At 40.8% G+C, this 21,551-nt stretch overlaps 1 protein-coding gene across 1 annotated transcript in view; it reads left to right on the top strand.

The window, feature by feature from the left end:
* The window catches only part of golph3a (golgi phosphoprotein 3a), a 94,604-nt gene that overhangs the window by 22,056 nt on the left and 50,997 nt on the right, over window positions 1-21,551 (top strand). Inside the window, exon 2 of the mRNA XM_078285436.1 lies at window positions 16,369-16,500. Within this exon, the coding sequence (XP_078141562.1) occupies window positions 16,369-16,500 (132 nt within the window). The remainder of the gene's footprint in view (window positions 1-16,368; window positions 16,501-21,551) is intronic.

Genomic DNA, 21,551 nt, shown 5'->3' with positions numbered 1-21,551 from the left:
CTTTAAAAACATTATTAGGCCTACCTATCCTTTCATGTATTGATAACGACAGGACTTTCGGCTTTCAAATAAATTGCATAAGACCCAAATACTCAAAATTTAAAGACATTTAAACTCTTTGTAATGAATTCAACTGTCTTCAACTATTACTAAGAGATCCATCATAAGCTTTTTGAGATATTAATGATTAAATGGCATTTTTAGACGCAATACACACCCATTGTAAAAGGATGAGAACCTGAGAACCATGTGGACTCAATCACAGGATCACAGAGCCAGATTTTTAAGTTTCGTTTTGTCCGCCATCTTGTTTCCCCGCCGAGATCGGGAGGCTCCCACATAGTAGCTGAAGCTAACTGAAGCTAAGGTAGAATCAGATCAGTATGGATGTATTTGGACTTTTATTCTGTATATTAAAAGTCTTTTGCATTCATGTGTGATGAAATATGGCCTCATAGTAACCATTTCAATGTGATGACAGCATTTTTTAAAACTTGACCTTACTGTATAAAATGACATGAAATTAAATGGTCGAGCTCATTCATGTCAGTGCTTCGACACAGCCAGCAGATGGCGACAGAGACCATGAGTTCCCCACATGGGCTGGCTTGATGCATTTGGAACATTGTAAAAGGATGAGAACCTGAGAACCGTGTGGACTCAATCACAGGATCACAGAGCCAGAAATTGAAGTTTGGTTTTGTCCTTGTTTCTCCGCGGAGATCGGGAGGCTCCCACACAGTAGCTGAAGCTAAGGTAGAATCAGATCTACCTGGCTTGATGCATTTGGGACAGACGGACCGCGCCGCGGAGATCGGGAGGTATGTTAGCACACAGTAGCTGAAGTTAACTGAAGCTAAGGTAGAATCAGATCAGTATGGATGTATTTGGCCTATTATTCTGTATATTAAAAGTCTAGTGCAGTTTTTAATGGCTGGCTTGATGCATTTGGGACAGATGGACGGCGCCGCGGAGATCGGGAGGTACGTTAGCTGGTTTCTCACACACAGTAGCTGAAGCTAACTGAAGCTAAGGTACACACACAGAGTATGGTGGTTTCTGCGCGTCGGCCAACGCTTAACGGAGCTTCTCACGAGCTCTTTATTAACGGAAACTAGACATCCAGACGAATACGTAGGTACCAGACATGTTATGCTAGCTCGCTGGGAAGCGGGCGTAAGATAGCTCCAAAGTCGGCGATGTTTAGCTCTAGGATTGTGATGCGTTTAGGGTCCTTGGAAAGCTGGGAATCTGTAGTTTCGTTCGATACCAAACATGTTGTTGTGGAGTGATGAGAAAAGTATCCCAGTGCCTTTGAACGCAACTGGCTCTGTTTACTGAGTCTAGTCTGTCAAATTCAAAAGGGGCCAGTGTTACAATCACCTAGGTATCTGGTTAGATGAAAAATTGTCTTTTAAACCCATGTCAATGAACTGACTAAGAAAGTAAAATTTAAACTGGGTTTCCTTTTTTTTTTTTTTTTAGAAATAAGCAATGCCTTACCATGAGTAGTAGAATGCAGATTTGCTCTAGCTCACCGTCTGATTGGTAGAACATTTTCAAATTTGGCGCACACATAGCACACCCCGGTGAGCAGGTGTCCAAGTGGTTTGGTGACATTTCGGCCACAGGGGGCGCTATAACATGCAGCGAAACTTAAACGGTCATCCCGGCTGCTCCGTTTGACCTAGACACTTGAAACTTGGTATATAGCTGTTATTTGGCATGCTGTCTGGGTAGATTTTCCGCCATGTTGGAAATTTTGAAAAACTTTTGACAATCTTCTTCTCCTGAACCATAAGTCCAAATTACACCAAATTTGGTATGCATGGTACATGGACATTCCTCAACAAAACTATCATTTGATTTAGTGATTCGGTAAAAAATGGGTTATTAGCCAATCAGATTCTGACAATATTCAATCTATCGCAAGTCCACTTCACAGTGGCCTATGACCTTGAAACTTGGTGGGCGCATTAGTGACAACACCCTTAGGGACTGTACCGAATTGGGTGTTGATAGACCAAAGAACGATAACACAGTACTGATTTCAATTTGTGCTAAGCTAACCGCTAACGCTTGAAATCACACATTAACAGCATCTACTCATAAACTTTTACTCGCATTCACTCCTGATTGCTTGTGGACACATCTCACACCGGTCCTGAGTGATGTTCAGAAGTGGTCGCTGTACTAGGCGGTCGTTGTACTAGGAGGTCGCGCGCTGTGAATACCTTTCGAGGCTGCTTGCAGGTTTAATTTTAATTGTTGTAGGAGTAACACAATTAGTAGTAATAGTAGTGGTATTATTTGCAGTAGTAGTTGTAATACTAATAATAGTAGTAGTAGTAGCAGCAGTAGTTGTAATGGAAGTAGAAGGGTTAGGGTCAGTCATTGTAGATGTAATGGTAACCTGTGTGTGTGTGTGTGTGTGTGTGTGTGTGTGTGTGTGTGTGTCTCTCTCTCTCTCTGCCTCTCTCTCGGTCTCCCACCAGTCACCAGGTGTACTTGATCCCTAATCACACACTCTGCACACACATAAGGAAAAAAAAAAGAAAAGGCTGTGTGGAGACTGAGACTCTGAAACAAACGTCCATAGCTCAAAAACTACAAATGCTATCACTTAGATATTTACATTGTTAGAGACAGGAGTAAGCGAACATTTTGGTGTGTAATATGTTTATGTAGTGTTAAATTTGTGTAAATGACTACAGTTAAAATTAAAAAATCTGTTGAAAGTAGACACAAATACTATTGCACTAGTGTTGAACAAACATTCCTAACTCAAAAACTACATATCCCATCACTTAGATATTTACATTGTGAGAGAGAGAAGAAGTGTGTGAACATTTTGATGTGTGATATGTGTATGTAGTGTGAACATTGTGGGAACTATTACTGATTAAATATTGTATGTGCAAAATGAAAAAGCTGCTGAACAAAGGCAAAATTACTGTAAAGCACTAGTGTTGAACAAACGTTCCTAACTCAAAAATGCTATCACTTAGATATTTACATTTTGAGAGAGAGAAGAAGTATGTGAACAGTTTGATGTAAAATGTATGTATGTGGTGTGAAAATTGTAGGAAAAGTGACAGTTTAAAAATGTACAGGACAGCTGCTGAAATGAGAGGAGAGTGCTGTAAAACACAGTTTTGCACTAGTGTTAAACAAATGTTTGTAACTCAAAACCTATAAACGCTATGACTTAGATATTGACATTGTGAGTGGCACAAGAAGTAGCAGAACAGTTTGATGTGTAATATGTGTATGTAAGGTAAAGAATGTGGGAGCTACCACAGTTTCAAAACTTGGAATATTTATTAAAAATCACAGCCTCTTGAGTGCCTAGAGTGTGTGATGACATCAACGCTCTAGCAGGCAGAACATTCTCCATTCATTTCTATGGGGAAAAATATGTTTAAACATAAATTGTGAAAAAGCTAAAAATCCAAACGCATAGAAAAGTAATAGCATGCTATTCCCGAACATGCTGAACATTTGAGAGTTGGAACTGTGTCGATAGCTCAAACGGTTCAAGCCGCATTAAAGCGCATGGCTCAAAAAGCTGATGCATTTTAGAGATCTTTCTTGGTCTAATGTCCAAGAATATCTTTTGCCACTGAATCTGCTCGAACAGAGGAGGCAATGAAAAAGCTTTATGATGTAATTGAACTCATTTTGTCACTGTTCTCTGCGAACTAATTTATAACTATCAACTGCAACCATAGGGTGAAGTTTGTTGCTGTGAGAAACCAGTGTCACACACTGGATTTGAACTCACAATCTTTTGCGTTGTAGACCTTTTCATTAACCATTAGGCTACTGATATACTACTGAGATGGCACAAAAAAATAGGGCCAATTTAAACATGGCTCTGCAGATATGATCTTGAGAGTCCAGACATCATTTGTCTTTAGTTTGATAAAGATTGATCAAACTATCTTGAACATATCACATTCTCAATTTATCAAACTATTTGCAGCTAGTCACTGCGATTTACCATACGCTCAGTTTTCAAGATGTCATTACAACTTTTTGTCTGTTTACTAATTAAGGAATGCTGATTTAAAAAATCATGTTAGTTTTTTTCTGTAATGTACGGTTTAGGAGGACAACGCTGTGGGATCACAGTCAGTTTTTGCTATAAACAGAGGGGGGCGACTTCAGAATTGGGGGTAGGTACCATTGTATGAAAGATTTATCTCACTTGAGCCGACATGTTCTGAAAATTTCAACTCTCTAGGACATACGGCTGATTATTTATTCATTTTTGATTCATAAACAATATAATTTAATTTATATTTATTATTTAGATTTCTCTGTACAAGGGGCCTCATTTCTATTCTTCTGTACCTTGTAGACAAAAGCAAGCAACAAACAGAACAGTGTAGCACTGTTTATATTTTTAAGTTATGTTATCTTTGACACAGTACTTGAAAGGGAGCACTTTAGATACAGGTTAGTTATTTGTTTGACAAATGGAACTATTTAAAATAAAGTACATTAGATAATTTTTCAGTCATCCAGGTAATGGGATCCTTTATTGATAATAGCCTATTGACAATATAAGAGAATACAAGAATAAAAAGACCTGATGAACGAGCATAAACTGTTCAGAAATGTCTTTGCCACAGCTAGCATTTGGGAGAAAGAGAAGAACAGTCATATGGATAAATAGAGCAATCTGTGTATAGGCTATATACAGAAAATTAATAGGAAATTCAAGAGAAATGTTTAAATAATGCATTACACTTTAACTAAACCTGTTAGTTTTCATCGACTAAATCTACTGTAGATTTGGTCGACTTATAAATCTTATAATATTTGGTCGACTAAAACTAGACTAAAACTAAAACAATTCAGATGACTAAAATACGACTAAAACTAAATGGCATTTTAGTCAAAAGACTATGACTAGAGGATCTAAGGACTACAGAGAATGTGGACACTTGTAAACGAAAACTTAAAACATACCTGTTTAGCCTAGCTTTCCTGTAATTTTTAATGTCTTAATATTGTTTATTTTAAATTTTAATGTTCCCATTTTATTCTACTCTTATACACATTGTCTATTTTTATGTTATTTTTATGACCTCTCCTTTTTTGGTTCTTTTATTGTACTGCAATTTTATCTGTGTTGTGAAGCACTTTGAGCTGCATTTGCTTGCATGAAATGTGCTATACAAATAAAATTTGATTGATTGACTAAAACTAAATCAAAATTTGCTGTCAAAATTAACACTGCTAGGCTACATACTTTTTTCCACTGTATTTAAATGTGGTTTTAATATAGAGTACGTTTTTTTTTTTTGTAGAACCAGAAGAAATGTTGTGATATGTTGTGAAATACAATAAAACCTGTAATTGTAAAATTCTCATTTGATTTTCCTGGCATAATAATCGTGAAACCGTGATTTTTTTCCTTACACTACAATTGTACCAACAAAAGCTCAAACCATTGCCACCTGTGGCACAGCCTAAAGAGTATTTGCTCTGTGCAATTATTGGGCAGATAGCAGACTCCATGAAAAGTATCCTGGCTGCTAGAGTTTGAACAGCAGACAGACAGGGACATAGACATTCATAACCAGTTTGTGCTCCTAGACTTTGCTGTGTGCTCCTGTTTTTTTCCAACTTAGGAGCACCAGTGCTTCCTGGCAAAAAGCTTACCGTAGCACCCTGGGTTTGGTAATGTAGATAATGACTGAATTTTCATTTGTGGGTAAACTATTCCTTTAAGGCCCCTTCACATAGGATGCAGTTTGTTCTGCTCTTGCTGTTTGGTACGGCGCACAACATAGGCAGGGTTTTCAGTTTTCAAGTATAAAAGGTCACCCGCTGGAAAAAGCTTTTTGTAATGTATACTGAACAAAAATATAAACGCAACACTTTTGTTTTTGCTCCCATTTTTCATGAGTTGAAATAAAAGATCTAAGACTTTTTCTATGCACACAAAAGGCTTATTTCTCTCAAATTTTGTTCACAATTTTATTTAAATCCGTGTAAGTGAGCACTTCTTCTTTGCCAAGATAATCCATCCACCTGACAGGTGTGGCATATCAAGATGCTGATTAAACGGCATGATTATTGCACAGGTGTGCCTTGGGCTGGTCACAATAAAAGGCCACTCTAAAATGTGCAGTTTTATCACACAACACAATGCCACAGATGTCGCAAGTTTTGAGGGAGCGTACAATTGGCATGCTGACTGCAGGAATGTCCACCAGATCTGCTGCCCGTGAATTGAAGGTTCATTTCACTACCATAAGCCGTCTCCAATGTCGTTTCCGAGAATTTGGCAGTACATCCAACCGGCCTCACAACCGCAGGACCTCCACATCCGGCTTCTTCACCTGCGAGATCGTCTGAGACCAGCCACCCGGACAGCTGATGCAACAGTTGGTTTGCAAAACCAAAGAATTTCTGCACAAACTGTTAGAAACCGTCTCAGGGAAGCTCATCTGCGTGCTCGTCGTCCTCACCAGGGTCTTGACCTGACTGCAGTTCATCGTCGTAACCGACTTGAGTGGGCAAATGCTCACCTTCGATGGCGTCTGGCACTTTGGAGAAGTGTTCTCTTCACAGATGAATCCCGGTTTTCACTGTACCGGGCAGATGGCAGACAGCGTGTATGGCGTCGTGTGGGTGAGCGGTTTGCTGATGTCAATGTTGTGAACAGAGTGCCCCATGGTGGCGGTGGGGTTATGGTATGGGCAGGCATAAACTACAGACAACCAACACAGGTGCATTTTATTGATGGCAATTTGAATGCACAGAGATACCGTGATGAGATCCTGAGGCCCATTGTCGTTCCATTCATCCACCGCCATCACCTCATGTTGCAGCATGATAATGCACGGCCCGTGTTGCAAGGATCTGTATGCAATTACTGGAAGCTGAAAACATCCCAGTTCTTGCACGGCCTGCATACTCACCAGACATGTCACCCATTGAGCATGTTTGGGATGCTCTGGATCGGCGTGTATGACAGCGTGTTCCAATTCCTGCCAATATCCAGCAACTTCGCACAGCCATTGAAGAGGAGTGGACCAACATTCCACAGGTCACAATCAACAACCTGATCAACTCTATGCGAAGGAGATGTGTCGCACTGTATGAGGCAAATGGTGGTCACACCAGATACTGACTGGTTTTCAAAAAATGCATATCTGTAGCCTTAATCATGTGAGATCCATAGTTCAGTGCCTAATAAATGTCTTTTTTCAAGATAAAACTGCACATTTTAGAGTGGCCTTTTATTGTGACCAGCCCAAGGCACACCTGTGCAATAATCATGCTGTTTAATCAGCATCTTGATATGCCACACCTGTCAGGTGGATGGATTATCTTGGCAAAGGAGAAGTGCTCACTAACACGAATTTAAACAAATTTGTGAACAAAATTTGAGAGAAATTAGCCTTTTGTGTGCATGGAAAAAGTCTTAGATCTTTTATTTCAACTCATGAAAAATGGGAGCAAAAACAAAAGTGTTGCGTTTATATTTTTGTTCAGTGTATGTGTCCCTTCTTCAAAAGAAAGGCCAAGCACTAACCCTGCTAGGAAGAAGAGGAGGAGCAGCAGGGAAGAAGAGGGTCTGGGCATGAAATCCTCAGGGCAAGACAGCAGCTTGGGGAGTTGAGGCTTGTCAAAGAGCTACGCTTCCACAGTGACCAATTGTAGGCCTACTTGAGGTTGGAAGCAATTCGGCAGTCTGTTTGGGAGGGTCCTTAGAATGAGGACAAATTTCCGACAGCTGATCACTGCAACAGAATGTCTGGAAATTTGTCTGAGGTGGGTGATTATGTGATAATTAAAGGATAAGGCTGGTGTTTTTTAATGCATTGCTTACCGTCAACAAATCCTATGAAAATAACAAAATCAACAATGTGTTTGCTCTACTCCCGTTACTTTCTGACTTCCCACATACCGTTTTTAGCCATCAACCTGGAAGTCATTGGCTCCAATTGTATGCTAAAAACCTTGAAATACAGCTCACAAAGACATAGTTTCAATTTTAAAAATCGCTAACTGTTACCACGAAAAGTCAGGCTTTTACCAAATCAAATTCAAATGGGAACAAATTCTTCATTACGCCGGGGACTGTTTTCGGTGCTACGAAACTACTTTCCTCAGATCGTAAACGTGTTTACAGCCAGCTTATTAAGTTGTTTGAGGAAAAAGTCGGCTGGCCCGGTGCATCGCGATGATGAAATATGCTGCCCAGAGCAACGGCATGGCTCTTTGACGTGTTTTTAATCGTTTTTTTAATACAATGGAGTTCTATATGACTGCTGGGACATGGCTTCATTGGGCCCTGGCTACATGGACGAGACTTGTTGGTAAAACAAAATCATTGCTGATTTTGTTATTTTCATAGGATTTGTTGACGGTAAGCAATGCATTAAAAAAACACAGCCTTATCCTTTAAGCATTTGAGTCTGTAGGCTAATTATTTTTAGGCTAGCCTAGTCCAGGGGATCCCAAACTTTGTAGCTGCGGAACGCGGCTTGATCAGATTTTCTGTCTGTCCATAGTATGCAGCCTATTTATTAATACGTTTTGACTCTTGATGTCTCCAACCCTTCTCAACCATTTGAATTTGTGTCCCTATTGACCTTATTTGACATTTTTAGCTGCAAAACACAGCTCAATAGATCGTATTGTCTGTTTGTCCATAGTATGTATGAATCAATATGTAGATCCATAGGTCTGTATGTATGTATCAATATGTAGAGTGTGTTCTGCAACTCTATGGACCAGCCTACTTGTTGTCAATCTCAAGCAAACTGATCATGAATGAATCATGGTGAAGTTTTCGGGTTGTCCGTCCGTCCGTCCGTCTGTCCTTCCATACGTCCGTACTTCCCATTCTCATGAATGAGATATCTCAGGAACGCCTTGAGGGAATTTCTTCAAATTTGGCACAAACGTCCACTTGGACTCAAGGATGAACTGATTAGATTTTGGTGGTCAAAGGTCAAGGTCACTGTGACCTCACGTCCGTCCCATTCTCATGAACGCGATATCTCAGGAACGCCTGGAGGGAATTTCATTACATCTGGCACAAACGTCCACTTGGACTCAAGGATGAACTGATTAGAATTTGGTGGTCAAAGGTCAAGGTCACTGTGACCTCACAAAAGACGTTTTTGGCCATAACTCAAGAATTCATACGCTAATTATGACAAAATTTCACACAAATGTCTAATAGGATAAAATGATGAAGTGATGACATTTTATATCCAAAAGTTCAAAGGTCAACTTCACTGTGATATCATAATGTTTTGCTTACCACTGTAGCTGAGAAAACAATCTTGGGTCATTCTACAAAAACGGTGGAAGTGCTGTCACTTACTTTTGCAGACACCAAAATCCTTTAAGTTGACCTAATAATCACATTAATTATATATGTTCGATAAATAAAGACTCCTTGCAATGATAAAACAAAGTTTATTGGCGGAGGCATACAACCGCGAGGTGGTTATTTCTAGTTATCTCTTTATTTGACAAAATGAGAGTACATTATTGGATAGTTTTGCAATTGTATTTTGACTTAAAGTATTATATCATTAATTTCAGATACCTGGCAACTGGCAATGCCACCATAACTTCCAGTTACCGGGTGGGTGTCTCCACAGTGGCAGCCATCGTACCAGATGTCTCCCAGGTCATTTGGGATAGCTTGGCGGATGAATTTCTGCCTGTGCCAAAGGCTGCAGATTGGAAAGAGGACTTCCCAGGGCTTCAATGAGAGGTGGAACTTCCCAAACTGTGTGGGAGCATTGGATGGGAAACGTGGTGATCCATGCATCACCAAACTCAGGTTCCCTATAGCAGGGGTTGACAATGAGCAAAATTTTCCACTGGCTCTCAGGGCCAGTAACTTTCCAAATTCACTGGCCCTGCCATTAAAGCCACTGGCCCTGAAAGAATTTGTTGTTTCGGCATTATTTTAACATCAAATGTATTTTCTCCTTATGTAAGGGTTCTTATCATGTGTATATGTGTTCAATGATGGTTAGAACTATTATAAACAATAAAAAAATAAAAAAAAGGACCAAAATAATAATATGGGAATAAAAAAAGGTTTATTAATTACAGTAATCTCACAAACAGTGTGGCGTAGGCTACATCCATTAGTAACAGGTAGTGCTCTGGAGGTTTTTTCCCTCGAAAAACACAAACTTTAGCCTATTTAGTTCTATGTCACTGTATTCCATAGTCTAATGGAGTTCAATGAGCTCCTGCTCCATTTCCTCCTCAGTAGGCTGGTTGATGCGTCTCCAGGCAGAATATCCAGGTCGTCTTGGACCAGACCTCCACCACCTCTGCACAGCTCTTTTGCCATTGAATGCATCCATGTGTGGTCCCTCAATAGGTACATGAGGCGGCTCAGTTCTTTTGTGGCGAGGGAGGACCTCCAGTCATTCTTAACACGCTTCATGCATGAGAAACCTCTCTCACACACTGCTGTGCTAACAGCCATGGTCAAGTAGATCTGTGCCAGGATGCCCAGACCGCCAAACTTCTCCCTCAGGTCAGCTAGAGAGTAAATAGACATGAAATTAATGATTGTGTACTGTAGCCACTCTTACTTGCATATAGTCTTCAAACTTCCATGCTATGCTTACCTTTCTGGAGGATTTCCTTCACTGTCTCTCTGAGTGGCACTTTACGCTTCCTGGCCCAGGTCTTGTAAAGCCGGTATTCTGCCAGCACTTGCCCAGTCGAGGCCCCCTCACGATCCAGAATTTCCTCATAGTGGTGCCATAAGGACTCCATCTTTTGCTTGCCATGGAGGATGAAAGCTTCTTTGGAGTCTTCAGTCACTGAAGGCCACATGCTGTAGTCCAGTGCACTGAAGTTGGTGATCAGGCTCCCCTCAGTCAAGTCGGACAACCGGGACTGAATGTGTTCTGTCAACATCTCTGTAATTTAATCACATTGTTATTTTAGTCAAGCCTATTACAATTTATCTGTTTATCAGAAATTGGACACCAAGTTGCCAACAACAATATAACCATCATTCACCTCTGAACACCCCATTTGCTCCTTCAGTGAGCATCTGCTGTTGCTGCTGTCCAGGTTCAAAAGACAGCTCCACAAGCCCAGAAATGCACGCCTCTAAATATTGGAGTGCCTCACCTGGTAAGTGTGAAAACATTTAGGAAGGTAAGTTAATGTATTATCTACTGTGAACTTACAATTTTAAGCAAAGTAAGAATGTCTGTTCTGCCTACCGGGAGTCAAGTTGTCCATTTGAAACTGGAGACTCAATGTCTTCAGAACATCCAGCATGTCACACATAAAGTGAATATACTGGATATTTCTGTGGTCTTTGAGGTATTTGAGAATGCTTCTTGCTCTCCCAATGACAGCTGCGTATAGCTGTGGTGTCCGTTCAGGGCTTATCTGGTCCTCAAATTGAGCCACAAACACAGACACACAAAGTGTTGAGTAATAACTGGTATTGAAAACGGGAAATTTAAATGAGCAAACATCTACCTTAGTTGCCTTATGAATATAGGGCAACCACCTCGCCCCCCTCAGATTTGTGGGCTTGAGGACCCTCTCCTCCAGTGCTTCAGCAAGCATCCGTAGCTCCCTCAGGGCCTTTGGTGAATAATGGTACTGCTGGTACAGAAACTGCAGGAGCTCTTGGAGTTTATTGAGCTGTGTATCCTCTTTGATGGAATCTACCAGTCCAAGCTCAAGTCAGTTTACAACACAATGAATGGCAAGCAGATGCTTCACCTCTGCCTTCAGCTTGGCCGCCACTCCATTCCGCCTTCCCATATTAACTGCAGCACCATCAGCACACAGGAAGACAAGATGTTCTTTCCACTTCTCTAGCCCTGCTTCCTTGAATACTGTAAGAAAAAAACATTGAAAGTAATTGCAGTTTTTGCCATGCCCAAAAAACTACTTCTTACAAAAATATTATCAGTTAAAAATCAACAATTCAATGAACTTGTACCTGAATCAACTGCAGCTATAACTCCATCTGCATTGGCATGCTGAACATCTTCAATGCCAAGGAAGCTCTGGACAACCCCTTTCTCTGTGTCACAAAACTTGACATACACTATCTCGTTTTCCAGATTCCCAGAATCAGTTGCCCCATCTATAAGGAGACTGATAAATCTGGCTGTCCTCAGGTCTGCAAGGAGTGCCTCCCTCTCAACACTGTAGATCTCTACTGTGAATCTGCAATAAACAAAATTATTATATTTCTACCAACTTTTACTTGAAATATTAAGTAAATTATATCAAACTATGTTTGATTGATCTCACCTGGCACATTCCTTGTCAGATGAATAGCATTTAGGCATGTTTGCTCCTGTCCTCTCATTCAGTGCCAACAGATCTGCGAAGTCTGTCAACGGCCTTTCCTTTTTGGTGATGTAGTAACTGACGTGGAACATATTTGTCATTTGCTCCTCGAACCCTACATCCATCTCCCCATTCACATGAATACCAGCTGGCACTGGCAGGGCCGACTGGCTTGCCTCCCTCTGCTCACATATAATATGGCTGACACTTTGGGCGTGGGGGTCAAAACCTGTGCACCTGTCTACAGGCTGCCCTTTGAAGAGAGCTGAATCCCTGAAAATACATACATGCTTACAATGACTGCTTAAAATAAATATTTATCTACATATTTATTCACTTGCATATCTATATATTTGTAACTACTGTATAACTATTTTGGGGAGATGTATTTAACCTAGTAGATGATTAGGATTAAGCCAACTGATTCCCTGTTCACTCGAAGTCTGGCGCTATGTAACATTAGCCTAAAAATCGCTTGGTGGCACTGTTTACCAAACTAACATTAGCCACTGACAGGGTAACGTTATCTTGGGCTCACCGGTGTGTGGTAACTCTGCAAGGAAAGTTACGTTTTTGCTGCAGCATCACCCTCCATTTGGCTAGCTCGATACAAACTTTGTATTCAACCTTCCTGTCACTTTTCCACCTTGACTCACTTGTTTGCGTATGCGGGCAAGGATCTGCACAGTTTGCAGTAGACTTGGCCGTTTTCTTCATTATAGCCTAGCCACGGCCACTGCTCTAACCAATGAGGTATGAAGGCTCTTTTCCTCTTTTTTTTTATAGTCTGCACCCTGTTTTTTTTCTTGTGTTTTTGTAGTAGATGTTTTTTTGCCTGGCGTTTTGACCAGGAGCAGGGGATTTTAAAAACATGGCAGCAGTAGCCAAAGCACAGTAGGCCGGTCCCGAGCGTGGTGCGGGGCTTACATTGAATTGGGATTACTTTTTACGCGGGTGGGAAATCCGTGTAAAAAGTAATCGGTACGGGACACAAGGGCTACTACATTTGTGTACTATGTGGGCTTGTGGATCCTACTGGCACACTGGGCCAGTTAAAGGCTTTATCAGCTGGCCCAGGGGTTGTAAATATACTGTCGGGCCACCGGGCCAGTGCTTATGTCAAGCCCTGCCTATAGGGCATATAACTACGTTGTACTTCTGGCACTTGTGGATGCAAGGTATCCGTTCATGGGGGTACCCTTGCTGCATCATTTATTAGGGCTGCAACTAATGATAGTAATGGTAATGATTATTTTGGTAATCGATTAATCTATCGACTATTTTTTCGATTAATCTAAAGATTATTTTCTAGTTACATCAATCATGACAAAATAAAAATGAATCGAACAGCTCAAAATGCAAAGCTTTATTGAGCTCTCAAGTCTTGGAGGAGCAGGTGTAGGATGCTTTCTGTCAAGACTGCTGAGGAGAAAATCATCTATACACCTTTGTATGTTACTAGTGCAGTGCCCGTTTAAAACGTGCCTGTCCGGAACGGGCCGATTGCTGCTTGCAGCTTTCTTGAGAACCGCGTGTGTCCGTAGTGCAGCTTTCGCGAGAACTGCGCATGCCCGTAGTGCAGCTTTCTCGAGAACCGCGCGTGCTCGTACCGCTTGAGCCCCGCTGCTGCACAGAACGCTGTCTGCTTGTTTATTCAAAGTTTAGTAATATTGAACGTGTTGCGTGTCCAAATTGCACCAAATCCAACACTGCATGTCCTTGGGTCCCCAGCAATACACCCGCCAAGTGTGAAGTCGATCGGACGAACGGTTCTCGAGATATGCGACGGACACACACACACACACACTCACTCACTCACAGACAGAGATTCCTTGCTTTATAGTATGATGATAGAATAATATTGTCTTAGGTGTTGATAATACAGAAATGTATTGATGAATTTTATTCAGTAATTTAATGCCTGCAAATGCCATGGAAGTAGAGGTGAGAGACCACATGAATTTACTACTTTAACTTTGGGCTTGTTCTTTAACATTGTGTTATTTGAGCGCGAGAGCTGTCAGTTGTCTTTGTCATATAAGGTTAGTAATTATCTAACTATAACTAGCCAGAGCGAGCATCACATATAGGTCTGCAGTCACGTTACTCATCCCTGACAGCCAGTTAGCATAAACAACGTTACTCACCAACTACTATCAGTTTCAGAAGTGGCTCCGGGATACTTTTGTTTTAAATGCTGGTGTGGTGCCATTCTATTCTTCAGAGGTTTTACTCTGCTGTAGTATTGGCTTCAGAGCGTCTATGCTTTAGAGCTGAAAAAACTTTTGATAGAGCTTTTGAAACTCGCAGTCTCGCGGTACATTTCTTTGAGTGTCCCGCAGATCTGGTTGTAGTTTCCATGGTATTTTCAGCTGTCTAAGGAAAATTAGGGATTAGGGAAACGTCTTCTTTGCCTCTCTACTGCATGTCGATCAGATGGACATTTTAAGCACTGCTGCCACCTAGCGCTGCCTTTGTGCATTGCATCATTGACTGTATATAGCCCTGATGCAGCCTGAAAATGTAAAGAGATGCGACGTGTTGGTGATAAAAATCCACATCGACATCTTTTCGTAATCGATGTAGTCGACTAATCATTTCAGCCCTAATCTATATTTGAAAGAGCCCTGCGGGAGAACACACTGGATCTCCCAGAAGGGAGTTAAAGTTATTTTATTGTATGTTTTTATGCTTTATACTGATTTATGTTGTGTGTCTGTAACCTTTAAACCTGTCATTGATGCTGCTTTTTCTTGGCCAGGTCCCTGTTGAAAAAGAGGTCCTGTATCTCAATGAGGCTTTCCTGGTTAAATAATGGTTAAATAAAAAAAGAAATCGTCAGAAAGAGCTTGAATGCCTCATGATGAAACGAGATACGACTTTGATCTCAACTACACACCAGACAAACGTGTGTGTGTGTGTGTGTGTATGTATGTATGTGTGTGTCTATATATATATATATATATAAAAATGCTTGTTGGTGTTTCCTTAAAAAACAATACAATATGCACAATACGCAGTCATTATCACAAAAGTTAAAAAAAAAACACACACAAACGCAAACATATACACAGACATGCATACATACACAGTAAAATGCAAATAAAATAAATAAAAATGCAACAATACACATGATAGCAACGACAATAAACATTATACGCCTATTACATTCTTTTCGTTTAGATTGCTAATTCTCCAGTATGGGACTTGTGATTTGGATAAAGGGTGAAGTTGAGTATAGAGCTAGAGCAATATCAAGCTGGCAGACAGGTCTATCAGATAGAGGATATGAAAAACAAATAGCTGGCATCCTGTCATATCGGTTCCTTAAGTGCAGTTATCTGGGCAGTTAAATGAAGCATTTTTACCTTTAGTGTCCTGGACAACACACTTGAGAATGATCTGTGAATTGTAAGTTTTCCTCAACACAACTGTGTTTTTTGGACGGAGACAGTAAGACCCTGGGTTAATGATTTTTGTGCCCAATGCCAAAGACCTTTCCTTAAGCACAGGCATGTTATTTTAGGTGCTTGGGAGCACCTCTGTAAGAACTAGGCTCTGTGTGTTCATTTGTTCATTCATTCTTTTGTCTGTTCGTGCATATCGCTTTTTGCAATGCACAGGGGAATTGTGGTATGTGCTCTTTAGGCCACACAGAGCCCTAAGACCCCTGCACAAGGAAAATGCAGTGTGCGCTTATACACCAGGCAGTACGGTATAAGTTACACAAGCATAATCCAGCTCTAGGTTGGTGTGCAGTACATTCATACATACCAGGAAGTAGCTCAGTGATTTCGTAACTGTAGTGGCTAAGTCGACACATGAATAAAATATTTTTTCAGTGATTGTCTTAGTTACAACAAAACTGTGCTACCACAGCACTTTGGGTTTAAGTCAAGTTTAGCGGATTAACAGAACATGAAACGCTAGCGCATTTGTTTGTCTATATACTCTTTTCAAATGTGCTTGTTGTAATATACTTACACACTTTTAAACAAAACAGTCGTCTGAAGTGGCTTTTCTATGTTGTAGGGCTACACCTCTTTCTGGAATGACTGCATTTCGTCAGGGCTGCGTGGCTGCATGCTGATCGAGCTGGCCCTTCGAGGACGCCTGCAGCTGGAGGCCTGTGGAATGAGGAGGAAAGGCCTGCTGGCCAGGAAGGTAGGCCCAGCTAGTGAAACATTTTTGACCTGTAGTGTCAAATCCAATACTCAAAGAGTAAATCGACACTAAATCACATAGGGAAGAACATTGCTGCTGCTCTCTTGATGGGTTGAGATTTTGAAGCATGTTGCACTGCTGGGCACACCCCAATCAGTGATGTCACAGTAGGTGTTTTCCATTAGCAGATTTAGCAAAATACCTGCTTTGGCATCACCGATTGGGGTGTGGCCAGCAGTCAACATGCTTGAAAGTGGGACTCAAAGATATTGACAAAAAATCTAATTGCAATTTAAATTATAGCTGCAAGCAGCAATATGGTGCCCGGGCTCAATCTAGCCATTTAGTAGTTTACGCCAGAGAAAAGGAAGAACTTAGAACTATAGGACTTTGTAGTGCTCTCCATTAACAAATATATCAATACTAAATCACATGGGCCTCTGATCTGCAGTGATCTCTATGGGTTGAAACATCTGGCCACACCCCAATCAGTGACACCAAATCATGTATTTTGCCATTGACAGAAAATGTCAAACACCTGCTGTGAGTTTTCTGCCCTATGTGATTTAGTGTTGATTTACTTTTCATGAAACTTCAAAATGGTTACAGTTCATCAGGGACTTGAAGTCACAACCTTGTGGTCCAAAGTCCTGTGCTTAACCACTCTGCCAACTTCCACTTTGGTGTGCCACAGTGGGGAAACAAAACAAAGGAACAAGTGCTTGGTCATAGGTGATAATCCCACATTTCTATTATGAAATGATCACAGAACTCAACAAATTGCCAAAATTACAAATTTTTAGATGAATGGATGGAATTCACCACATTTCATCTACAACATGTCCTCTTTCTGCCAATCTTAGGCAATATCAAGGCGACTGGCGACCGGGCACTTCTTTATCATAAAAGAAGTGCCTGACAGAAAAAGTTTGGGAACCACTGCAGTACAGTGCAAGCAAAATGCTCGCATTTTCTCTTACCTTTTTAAAAATGAGAGGTTGAATTTAGGGGCACTGGTTCGAGAGTAGGGATGCAGCGATTAACCGATGTCACTATTAGCCACACGTTAAAATGCCACGGTTTTCAAATGGTAAGCATTTTAGAAGCTGCGGTATCTCCGCCTGCGATTCTGTGCTTTTGAATGCAGCCTCACGTTTGCACAAGACTGTACCTGTCAAAACATCTTACGATAGAAAATCACTGCTTATGTGTGTGTGGAGGCTACATTAGCTAACAGAGAGGAGACAACATCCCAGCTTTTTATCCACCAAAAAGTGCATTAAAGTGGAGATGAAACAATGAAATAGACACCTGCATAGAGCTCTGTGTATTATAAAGATGTTCCACAATAAAAACAACCTGGATAACTTTTATTTCTACTGGATCACTGTGATTTTCACTTAACTCCACCCTCCTTCAATGTATGGAACGGATGGGGTGGAGCATAGTCTACTTATGGGATGGTTCCCCACAAAACACCAGATTGCTCTGACGAAGGCCGTTTGGCCGATGCGCAAAGCAAAATAAATTGCTCAAGTTACAGTTTTCGGGGTTCTTGTCTTTCCTTTATCTGTACCCAGGTATTTAAATTGTGTCACTACTGGTATATGAACAGGCAGGGAGACGGATCAGCTACTGAATTTTTAAGAGAATGTCCAGAGATAGTCCCATTCTAATCTATCAAATGCTTTTTCAGCATCTAGGGACAAAACAGCACTAGAGGAGCTGATCTCTTTAGCAGCATGAATGACATGGAGTAGACAACGAATATTAACCAACGCCAGGCGAGTTTTAATAAAGCCCATCTGATCATTATGAATACGTTTTGTCATATAACCTTACAGGTGGGTAGCGAGAACTGTGGCATATAGCCTAGTTTAACTTCAGAATTTAATAGTGATAGAGGTCTATAGCTCCTGCATTGTGTCAGGTCTTTATTTGGCTGAGCTAACAGTGTGATAATAGAGGAATTAGTGTTTTTATTGAAGGAACCCCTTTCAATTGAGAATACGATCATGTCTAACAGTGATTGGCCCAGTTCATCCCAAAATGTGAGGTATAGCTCTGGGAATCCCATCCCATACCATCCATAAGATTTGCCCTTTTTCATGTTGATCAGAGCCTCCTTCACTTCCTCTAATGATATAGGGGTGCAAAGAGTCTTAGCCTCTTCAGCAGAGAGACTTGGCAGATCAAGTCCTTGAAGAAAATTTTTGCATACATTAATGCCGAAAGAAATGTCTGATGTATAAAGGGGTAGAATAAAATGGTCTAAATTCTGCATTAATATCCCGTGGATTGCTCACCAAACCTAGAGGTGTATTGATCTAAACGCAAGGAGATGGCTTGGTTTAGCTCTACTGAAATATGTTCTTCTAGTTTTATGCCCAAGGAATTAAGATCTATACCTTAATATAGAATTAAGTTCTGTTCTTGTCACATTTATCCTATTTTGTGTCTCGGTGGAATACGAGTTGTATTGTTTTTGCTCTAATTGAGTTAATGTTGCTTCAAGATCATTGATTGTACTTAATCTCTTTTTATTGAGATATGATGCAAACGAGATTGATGAATCTCTAATACATCCCTTTATAGCATCCCACAGAGTTTGGGGATCATCTATCGAACTGGCGTTCAGCTCCATGAACAATTTGAGCTTTAATTAAAGTGTTGCACAAAAATCTAAGCATATGCTTAAAAGCTTCACTTGATGGGCGTCCTGGTGGCTCAGTGGTCTAAAGGGTAAATTATACTTACACGTCGTACCTACACCGTCGGTACGGTGGTACAGCATAGCCTGTGGAGGCTGCCGCCGTAGCTTACGTGCACCTCTCCAAAAATGTAACCGCGATTAGGGCAACGCAAGACTGCAAGAACTGTGATTGGCCCGCTTTGTATTTCTTCCTACCTGTATCTGGTTGATGTCCGCAGATAGCAAAGACAGTAGAGCAGATCGAAGAGAGACGAGCTGAGGAGGTTTGCAAATATATTGATTTGTAGGACCCCTCATCTCCAAATTATAAAGACTACCAGATGTCACTGAATTCATGGTGAGAAATATCCCAGAACATGAGCTTCAGAGAATGTAAACACTACTACTACTTCTGTTATTAGTTCTGTGTTAACAAAGCACGCAGCTCCTGTTTAGTGTTTCAGTGGTCTATGCCAAAACCACCGGTGAATTTTGAAGCCAATAAGGAAGTGGCGGCAGGCAGCAATTCCTCTAACGTCTGCTAGGGACTGGCTGCAAAAAGACTCCAAACCCGGCCCAACTATGTGCAAGTCAATGGGACCACAACCCAACTTCTCACTCAAAATATGTCAATACAATACAGTGACAATACAATAAGTCAATAAATTTTTTCGGCAACAGGTTATGGTCCCATTAGCTAATTTCACTTCTAATGTGTCCTTAAGGCGATTTTCAAATTAATTGTGTCATTAATGGGATATAACGGATGTAAAACAGGATTGTTTTCCTAGTGGCTATTATGGACCAATAGTAGGTAGCACTGCAGCTCTGCAGTCAACCCTCAGGCTCGCTTTGGCTGTGCTGGCTCCAACAATTGGTTGGAATCCAGGCCAGGGTTGTTGATGTCAACTCCCCCCACCATGCCGCCTTTCCTGTTTGTCCTCACTGAGACCACCATAAGAGCTGAATGCAGCCTCTCTAGCGGTGTGTATCTCTCCTTCTGAGACGATTCGATACGTGATCAATGATCCGATTCATGTAAGGTACATTTTATGCAGCCAACGATTTGATACGATTCAATTCAGCCCAGTATAGATGCGATACGATATGAATGCGATACGATGCGATTCAATATAATGGAAAACAACATGATCTCACACAAATACGTGAAATGAACACGAACTCTAAAGCGGCGATTTATGTGCTGTGGACATGTATTATGGGAAAATAAATAATTTCTCCACCACGAACCAAATTACGTCCCCCGCAACCAATTGAAATACGTTCCTCCGCCACAAATTGAACTACGTCCCAAAGGTTGGTTAACGGTTAAGTTTAGGCAAGTAAAACAACTTTGGTTAAGTTTAGACAAGTAAAACAAGTTTGGTTAAGGTTAGGATAAAGGTTATGGTTAAGTTTAGGCAAGTAAAACAACTTGGTTAAGGTTAGGGAACGGGCTTGGTCATGGTTAAATAAGAAAAACGTTTGTTAAGAATTAAAATGTGACTTATGGTTGAAATGTCCTTTGAAAACACTGAGAATCGAACCCCCGTCGCCGGCATCGAAGGCAAACGCATACGCCTGGCCACCACGCTACTTCAATGTGACACTACTTCCTGTTTATAGTCGTGTCTCCTTCATGTAAACGTTTCGTGCTGGGAATACGTAAATTTAACACTTTACGTTCCACCAACACGTAATTTGCTGTTAACAAGTCATGTTCATTTGACGTTTTTCTGTGAGGTTAGTCTCATGGAAAAGGTTCCATTTTAATTCTACTACATCCTTAACACTGGTTGCAATAAGAAATCTAGTAGGCAGGCTTAATCAACAGAATCCAGTTACAGGAGAGAGAAAGATTTACATTGAAATGGTTCCTTTAAATGACCTGATAACATCCTACTTGGAATCTAATTTGTTGTTGATGGTAAAAAATTTGAAAATCAGTCAACTCAACATAATACTGTCAAACTGGCCATGGTGTTTATTGATAATGCATTGCTGCAGTGTTATATACACAATGTACACATGTACTGTATAATTGCTTAAAAAAAAAACCAAAAAACTCTTGCTCTTCTAGGCAAGGGAGTGGGCTATTTTAGGACCACCTGTGGTAATTTGTAATTCCATTGCATACGATATGCCACTCTACATTTCTGTTATTATAATAGTGCTAATATCACTGGAACTACCTGCAGATGAAGAGGGTGAAGCAGGTAGGCTACATTTTCTCCAACAGCAAATCTGTGGTGTGGTTTGGTGTGGGTCGCAGGATTTGTAGTGCTGCATGTGTGTTTCACAGCTGCTCAGCAGCTTCTGCATACTGCCACACTGTTGTCCAGTTTTCCGCCTTTCTTAT

The sequence above is a fragment of the Centroberyx gerrardi genome, chromosome 8 (genome assembly GCF_048128805.1).
Source record: "Centroberyx gerrardi isolate f3 chromosome 8, fCenGer3.hap1.cur.20231027, whole genome shotgun sequence".
NCBI lineage: Eukaryota > Metazoa > Chordata > Actinopteri > Beryciformes > Berycidae > Centroberyx > Centroberyx gerrardi.
Note: the sequence above shows the minus strand (reverse complement) of the source record. Positions and strands in the feature narration are given on the sequence as shown.